At 36.9% G+C, this 9,363-nt stretch overlaps 1 protein-coding gene across 1 annotated transcript in view; it reads left to right on the top strand.

Annotated features, from left to right (window-relative positions):
* The first annotated feature begins 912 nt into the window (after positions 1-912).
* sptbn5 (spectrin, beta, non-erythrocytic 5) overlaps positions 913-9,363 on the top strand; it is a 56,010-nt gene continuing 47,559 nt past the window's right edge. The window contains 5 exon segments of the mRNA XM_054614250.1: positions 913-1,033; positions 3,114-3,228; positions 7,146-7,307; positions 8,202-8,318; positions 8,972-9,126. Coding sequence (XP_054470225.1) covers positions 3,115-3,228; positions 7,146-7,307; positions 8,202-8,318; positions 8,972-9,126 — 548 coding nt within the window. The 5' untranslated portion in view covers positions 913-1,033; position 3,114.

The raw sequence follows: 9,363 nt of genomic DNA, 5'->3' as shown, positions 1-9,363 counted from the left end.
TCACCTGTCTGTCTCTCTTTTCCACTCTCTCCTCACCTGTCTGTCTCTGTTTTGTTAAATGACATACATTTTAAAGACACTACAGGGGAAAAGAGTAAAATATTAACTAATAGATATAAACATGAAACTTCACCTGTTGATTACTGACATTAAGACAATTATCTTTTGTGTTACAAGTTTTCTGAAATGTTATGTTTAAATATGCAAATGAGGCATTATCTAACGGTAACTTATGGTGAATTTAGTAGAAATCTACAGACGCAAATAGACAAAGTAATAAAATAAATGTTTTCTTTCCTCTAGTCTGAAAGTAGACGTGTTATATAAGAAAAATCTATAAATTGACCAGAGAATGAAAAAGTTTTCCAAAAATGATAATAATGAAACAAAACAAAACAAAATATACACGATGCATAAAGTACGTTACAAAGACTCAGACTATATTTAGTTATTGCCCTGATAACTTTAAGAAATAGAATAAAATAATATTTAAGGACGTTTTCAGACCTGAACAGTAAATCAGCTGCACAGGAGCTGATATTTCCTGCAGCAAGTGAACTAAACATTTACAGTAATTAAACACACTGAGGCTTAACCTGTCGTGTGTGTGTGTGTGTGTGTGTGTGTGTGTGTGTGTGTGTGTGTGTGTGTGTGTGTGTGTGTGTGTGTGTGTGTGTGTGTGTGTGTGTGTGTGTGTGTGTGTGTTCTCATACTGCTAGTGTGAACTTTGACCCCTGTACCTGCTGTCGTGTGTGTGTGTTCTCATACTACTAGTGTGAACTTTGACCCCTGTACCTGCTGTCAGGTGAGCAGAGCTGCTCATGCTGTAAATCCAAAAGCTTCAAAGTTCACACACACACACACACACACACACACACACACACATCACATGAAAACACACACTTCTTCTTCTATGGTGACATTTGGTTCGGACAGAAACATTCAGACCTTATGTTGCTTTTTATTCCAACACGTCTTTGGATCTCTCACTCTGTCTGAGAATCTGCAGCTGGATCAATAAAAGGAGTGGAAGGTAAGAACAATAATGTAGCTTCTCTGTTTCTTTTTGTCTCATTAAGTGTCTTTTGTTCTTTTCTAAGTGTGTTCAGATCTGGAGACCAAATATTTTCTGTTCTTACATGTTTTTGTAATTCTGCAGGATTAATTATCCTCAGGTTAGTTTGGTCCTGTGTGACTGTGGATCTCTGGTTCCTGTTGATGTGAGACCTCAGCAGAGATAATATATATATATCTATTTATAAACATATTTACTCTTTTTAAAGTGACAGAAACTGGTGTTTTAAAAGTATAATTAGTTAAAGTATTAGGAATGACACATAAATATGAAGCTACAACAAGCTGCTGTTAGCTTAGCTTAGCATAAAGACTGGAAACAGAGGGAAACAGCTAGCCGGCCTCTGTCCAGTGGCAGTGGTGGAAAGTACATTTACTACAATACTGTACCATTTATATTTCCATTTAATGTTACTTTATACTCCTATTTCATTACATTTTAGAGGGAAATATTGTACTTTTTTAAAATTTTAATATTACAGTCAAACAATCTGTATGATTAGTAAAATATGGTGCAAAGAGTCGAGGAAGCAAAGACTTTATTTAACTAAAAGTGTGTAGAAAGTTGTTATAGGAGCTTTTTAAAGATGATTGTGAGAATCATAAAAAAAGTGACATTATTCTAGAAAATTCATAAAACTTCTATTAAAACAGTTTAAAATGATCTCATTGTTTGATTTAATGATAAAACAAATAATTTAAAGATGAGGTTTGTTGAGGTTTTAGAACAGAAATGTTAAAATACAAAGTAACTTATAAATCTAGTAAAATATGACACACACACACACACACACACACACACACACACACACACACACACACACACACACACACACACACAGGCTACCTGGATTATGACAGCTCAGGTATTTTTACAGCGGTGTTACTAGGTGTGACTGCTTCTGTCAGCATAAAGACAAATAATATTTTAACTGCTAACTCAGTGAACTCAGAGCAGATCACCAATCAGCTGACAGCACACGAGACCGTCCAATCAGAGGGAACGGTGCATCACATACATTTAAACCTGAGTTTAGAGGCGTGAGATGCAGCTTTTTGGACAGTTTTTCCACTGAATTCAAGAACAAAGCATCTGGACAAAAACTTCTCCTTAAATGTCAAGATTTAGACTACAAATTTACATGAAATGTCCTGAGCCCATTACTGCTCCCCTAAAGATGAACCCTTTAGATTCCTTCTCCAGAGAGGAAGAACCAATTTGGCTTTAATGACTCAATGAACTTTCCTCTAGTGCAACCATCAGGACCAATTACCCCCTTAAATTTTAAGACGTAATGTCCAGATTTCCGCAAAATGTTCTGATCCCATTCCTGCTCCCCAGAGAATAAACCCTTTCAAGTTGAATGACTTTGAACTTTCTCTTGCACCACCATCAGAACAAAATTGTCGCTGAAATGTACTTAAATGTCAATGTTTTAATGTACAGATTTAAGTCAAATGGCCTGATTCCATACTTGCTCCCCTTAGGATGAACTCTTTAGATATCTGCTCCAGAGAGGATGAACCCATGCGATTTTAATGATTCCATGATTTTTCAGGACAAACGTCTCTCCTTAAATGTCAAGAATTAATGTACAGATTTCCTGGGAAATTCCTGATCTTATTCATGCTCCCTGGAGGATGAATCCTTGAGATTTTACCTACTCCATGATTTTTCCTCTAGCGCCACCATCAGGGCAAATATCTCCTGTTCAACGTAAAGATTTAACATACAGATTTCTGTGAAATGTCCTTATCCCATTCCTTTTCCCAAGAGGATGAACCATTTAGATTGTAATGACACCGTGATCTTTCCTCTAGCGCCACCTACAGGACAATAATCTCCATTTCAATGTTGAAATTGAATGTACAGATTTCTGTGAAATATACTGCTCCCCAAAGGATGAACCCTTTAGATAGATGGAGCATCAGGGGATAAATGACCTCTAATTTTAGTCTTTGAGGGTTCTTACCTGGAGAACAACGATATCATTTTGAATCCTCTTTGAAACGTTCTCTATGTTCTTCCATCCAATCAGGATGGAGGGTGAGGAGGACGGGGCGGGGCGAGTCAGAGAGCTGCAGGAGCAGCGCATGACGGTGCAGAAGAAAACCTTCACCAAGTGGATGAACAGTGTCTTCACTAAGAACGGGGTGAGACCGGAAGACACGAAGAAGAAAAGATGTGGTTTTATTAAAACTAGTTAAAGGAAAAACAACTTAAGAGGAATATGCTCTCCTTTTTCTGCAGTAAAAGTACTAATAAGACACTGAAAACATTAGACAACAAGTAAAAGTATACAAATGTAGTTAAAGGAGAAGTATTGATTGTTCAGTAAAATGTTTTACTATTCCATCTGATGTTTCTGTAGTAAAAAAGCACATTATTTACCTCCAAGATGTAGTACAGTTAAAAGTACAATATGTACCTCTGAGATGTAGTACAGTTAAAAGTACTATATGTACCTCTGAGATGTAGTGAAGTAAAAAGTACAATATGTACCTCGGAGATGTACAAGTACCTCAAAATTGTACTCAAGTGCAGTATTTGAGCAAATGTATTCAGTAACTTTCCACCACTGTACTCGGGTCCGATTAAGTCTTAAAGACCCAAAATTGAAAAGAGGTTTCTGTATTGAAGCTGATTATTGCTGAGTCATGGTGCAGCAGAGAAAACATAATCCTGGATTAATGGTGGTTACAGTGATAATAATACTGCTGAAGCTGCCTGCATGTTGAGATTCAACAACAAACAAACAGACGACATGGAAACAGGACAGACGCTTTATTTTGAAAATCCAGTGCTGACAAACTCAGATATAAAGTATTTTTAAACAAACTTTGAAACCAATGAAAGACTGGAGATTCATCTAAAACAGATTTGAAAGCTAGTTGGATTTTTAGAGGTACTTGTACTTTACTTGAGTATTTCTACTTTTTGTTACTTTGACAGCCAATCATTTATAAAATATGTTACATTTTTATAGATTTAACTACCCAACAGGATATAAAATTGTTCTATTAGTTTTTACCCCAGCATCAGTGATAATAGTACAATAACAGAATACTGAATTTATACATTTTAATGTTGTGCTTTGAATGCATCACAAGTACTTGTACTTTTACTTCAGAAACCTTTTAAAACACAAGACCTTTACTAGTAATGGAGTACTTTTATTGTGTGTGTATAATATTAATCGACATAAAACTCCTTACGGGTCAAAAAAATGGGAACTTTTTGTTGAAGGAAACTTTAACAGAAAATAAGACAGAGGATTTGGGATGATGTCAGTGATGATGTCAGTGATGATGTCACCTGTGATCATTGTGAGTTCCTGTCTGTTAACTGCAGTCTCTCAGCTCATACAAAAACACAGACGAATCATCCGTCATGATAAGAGCTGCTGATCTCACTCTCTCCGCTTATAGAACAAACAGAAGCGCTGTTGTTCCGTCTCGGCCGGGTTTGACAGATTCCAGTCGGTTCTCGTGTGTTCTGGGTTTGATTTCTTGTGTTTTCTCTGATAACCGGATGCCAGCTGTTGGCTGAACACTGAGGCCCGCTGATGCTGCTCCTCATTCCCAGAATTCCTCTGGGATTTCTGCGGGTTGGCAGCGCCCGAGAGAAGAATTGCATGTTTCCATCCACACTGAGGTCATGTCTTTTGTAATGTTGAAGGGCATTTTGGGGAGCTTTAAAGGAATCTACAAATATGCACATTCACACTTTGTTTTGGTGAACATAGTGTGAACATCATTTGGATTAATTTAAACTATTTAATGAAAACAACAACATAAAAAACAAAGCAAACAAATCCTAAATAGAAGAAATTAAAGAAAAGATGAATAAATGATTCCACCAGTACATAAAGGGAGATATCATTTACAGGGGAAAAACTGTGATGTTTTGTGATTTCTAAAATATTGATAAAATATATCTTATTAATATCTTAAGTAATGTAAAGAAATAATCTGGGGTTCAAGGTAGAAGATTTAAAGTAGATGAAATTAATATAATTAAATACTGCTAGTAGATAGTGATACTAAGGTACTAAACTATTATTTATAGTTATAGCTCTGCAATTTAAATGAGCTCACTAATAATCCAACTCTGTCATATATTTGAGCTAAAATAATTTGCTGATTAATCGTTTTACAAAAGATCAATCTGTAATCGATTCATCATATAAGTTATTTGAATGGGTCAGAGTATAATAATTTTTGTTTGACATCACATTTTTCAGTTAGTCAGACAAAATTAGCACAACTCTCTCTCTCTCTCTCTCTCTCTCTCTCTCTCTCTCTCTCTATATATATATATATATATATATATATATATATATATTTAATAGAACAAACTTTTTATGATAAGTCAAAAAAAAAAACAGTTGTGTGTTGCAGCTCTGTTTATACTTTTATAGACTCCATGCCTATTTGTATTCTGACAATGTTAAATATGTTTTTTTTTATTATTCTATGGCGTCCTGTTTTGTGTTAGATGTGATTAACTCTCAGTAACAATGTTATCTCCATGGCAACAGGAAATCAAACCAGGGTAACTCTATAAAACGCTGTTCACTGGACACAACAGTTTGAGCTTTTTACTGCCAAATGTCTCAATGGTCCATTAAAGATTTCCTGTTGACAGACAAGCAGAGTTCAGAATAACAACCTTGAACTAATTCACTTTAATCTTTAAAACAGTCGACGGTTAGAATGATGCTAGAAACGTTCACATGAACCAAAGCTACATAATGTATAAATTGTTATTGTATCTTGACTGTTCATATCGTTTTTAAAAAACGTATTTTCTGGGCTGAAACCAGGTTTTAATCTTAAAGATATTTGAGGATGAAGGGAAAACTGGGGACTTTAAATGAGTAGTATGTTGCCAACAAAGTCCATTTACTAACGATAAATACGAGCCACTCCCATATTTCCATCAAAACCAAGAAAAATACAGTTTGTTTGACATTCAGAGATGTAATCAAATCTGATGTGAAGTCCAGGGCTGCATTCGTTCGTTGTTTTGGTGTAAAATCTCTTTAGTCTATTGGTCATTTTTTTATTACTTATACAAGAACCTTATGAACACATGTCTGGTGAACACAACAGTGGTCATTTCTTTTGTGTGGTTTTGTGTAAAACTCTGTTTTACAGATCTGTTGATTAAATCAACAATTGAATAGTTGACAATATGTAATCTAGTGTTAGTCGACTAAGAGTTTCTTTGGTTGAGGGCAGTGCTTGTAGTGTCATAGTTTAACTACCTAACAGTTTATAAAGTACTGTAATTCATCCTTTCATCATATGCTAATATATTAACGGAGACGACAAGACACTAGTTTCTTGTACATTTCAAATACAAGAGAGTATATCTTGTGGTCTCCGTCATGTTTGACAGTAAACTTAGTACTTTTCAGTTTTTGGACTGTTGGTCAGACAAAATCCGCTTTTTGAAAGTTTCACCTCGGTCTTATAAAAGACATTTCTCTCCATTGTTTAAAAGACAAATCTTTATTTCGGGCCAAGATATACGTTTGAAAAGCAAACTAAACTATGTTTTCCAAATGAGTAAAGTTCACATCCTAATCAAATAAGGTCTGCTAGGTTTGATCAGCTCTGGGGAGTCTAGAATTAGAGGAGCAGGTCCTGAGGTCATGGAGGTAAAGGATCTGTATGAAGACACGATGGACTTTCTGTTGGATCTGTTTAAAGTTAGGAACGCCACGCCTGTTGTTGGTGGGAATTTGTCCTCTTGAGGAGCTGCTCTTAGCTGTAAGATGTTACCTGACCTGCTGATAACCAGGATGTCCTGAAGCAGACTGGACAGAGACGTTATGTAACACACTTCAGAGGGAAGAAACACTCGACTCTCAGGATGATTTATAAGGAAATAGCCTTTTAACTTTGAACTTCCTGTTCAAAGTCACAGAGCTGTAAACATGTCTCCTTACATCTCAGTAATTAATCTGAGGTGGAAGAAGTATTTTTATCCTTAACTAGCCTGATATATTCATGTAAAAGTACTCCTTTACATGTCCACTGTTCTTCACCTCCTGCAGGAGAAGGTGGAGCTGACTGACGTTTACACGGAGCTGAAGAGCGGAGTCGTCCTCATCCGTCTGCTGGAGCTCATCTCCAGAGAGACGCTGCCCCCGCCGAGCCGCCGCACACTGAGAGTCCACTGTCTGGAGAACAACGGCATCGCCATCAGCTTCCTCAAAACCAAGGTAACTCACCTGCTGGTGTCATGCAGTCCTATAAACCAAGGTAACTCACCTGTTGGTGTCATTCAGTCCTATAAACCAAGGTAACTCACCTGTTGGTGTCATGCAGTCCTATAAACCAAGGTAACTCACCTGCTGGTGTCATGCAGTCCTATAAACCAAGGTAACTCACCTGTTGGTGTCATTCAGTCCTATAAACCAAGGTAACTCACCTGTTGGTGTCTTCAGTCCTATAAACCAAGGTAACTCACCTGTTGGTGTCATTCAGTCCTATAAACCAAGGTAACTCACCTGTTGGTGTCTTCAGTCCTATAAACCAAGGTAACTCACCTGTTGGTGTCATTCAGTCCTATAAACCAAGGTAACTCACCTGTTGAATGTACTTTTGTGTTTGTATTTATTGTGTTGTATTTGTTTCCATCTTGTGTTCATGTTTGAGCATTACAGCCGAAATAAATAAAATAAATAAAATAAAAAAAATAAATAAAATAAATAAAATAAATAAATAAATAAATAAAAAAATAAAAAAATAAAAATAAAATAAAATGTTGTTTCCAATATTGTGTTCATGTTTGAGCATTACAGCCAAAATAAATAAAATAAATAAAATAAATAAAATAAATAAAATAAATAAAATAAATAAAATAAATAAAAAAATAAATAAATAAATAAATAAAATAAATAAAATAAATAAAATAAATAAAATAAAAAAATAAATAAAATGTTGTTTCCAATATTGTGTTCATGTTTGAGCATTAAAGCCGTAATAAATAAAATAAATAAAATAAATAAAATATTAATGTGTTTTTTAAATTATTTATTCAGCAGCTCCATTAACTGTAAGTCAATTTAAACCCTCTCAGTCTGAGACATGAACCAATCACTGTCTCTCCTCAGATTCGAGTGGATCTGATTGGTCCAGAGAATGTGGTGGACGGGGACCGTACGCTGATCCTGGGTCTGCTGTGGATCATCATCCTCAGGTTCCAGATCGGACCCATCAACCTGGAGGAGGTAGGGAATCAAACCCACAACCTTCAGTCCGGCTAACTAACAAACTTCATGAATGAGTCGTCTCCTTTTTCTTTCCTTTCCTCCTTTTCCCTTTTTTTAATCCTAACTTTCTCTACTTTTCTTTTCCTCCTTTTCCTCCTCCTGATTTCATATTTTCCTTTCCTTTGTCTTCATCTTCTTTCTCTCATTTCCTTTCCATTCCCTCTTTTCCTTTCCTTCTTTCTTCGTTCCTTCCTTGTCTGTTTCCTTCTTTCCATCTTTTTTTCCTCTTCTATTCTCTCCTTTCCTCCTTTCCTTTCCTTGTCCTTCTCTTCCTTGTCTCCTCCTTCTCTTTACCTCCTCTCTCCTCCCCTCCTCCCCTCCCTGCTCCTGCCCTCTGCCGTCTTTATTATTTTCTTTCATTTAATTTCCTCTCCATTCCTTCTATCCTTTGTCAATATTGTTTCCTTCTCTCCCCTCCTGTCCTTATTCCCTTCTCCTGTTTCCTTCCTTCCATCTTTTTCTTTCCTCTCCTTTTATGTCACTCTTCCTTTCCTTTCTTTGTCTTTACTCTCTCCTCCTTTCCTTTTCATCTTTTTTACCTTCTCTTTCTCCTCTCCTGTCTTTCTCCTTTCCTTTCCTCCCCCCTCACTTCTCCTCTCCTCCCCCCCCAGGCTGGAGGAGGCAGTGTTGCTCATCGCTCAGCGAAGGCGGCTCTGCTGATCTGGTGTCAGAGGAAGACGGCCGGTTACGACGGCGTCGACATTCACGACTTCTCTTCCAGCTGGAGGAGCGGACTGGCCTTCAACGCCCTGATCCACACACACCGGTAACACACACACACACACACACACACACACACACACACACACACACACACACACACACACACACACACACACACACACACACACACACACACACACACACATGTAACACACACACACATGTAACACACACAACCACACACACACACACACACACACACACACACACACACACACACACACACAACACACAAACACACACACTGGTAACACACACACACACACACACACACACACAC

Source organism: Anoplopoma fimbria, chromosome 15 (assembly GCF_027596085.1).
Source record: "Anoplopoma fimbria isolate UVic2021 breed Golden Eagle Sablefish chromosome 15, Afim_UVic_2022, whole genome shotgun sequence".
NCBI classification, from domain to species: Eukaryota; Metazoa; Chordata; class Actinopteri; order Perciformes; family Anoplopomatidae; genus Anoplopoma; species Anoplopoma fimbria.
This window is presented reverse-complemented; position numbering and strand designations above follow the sequence as displayed.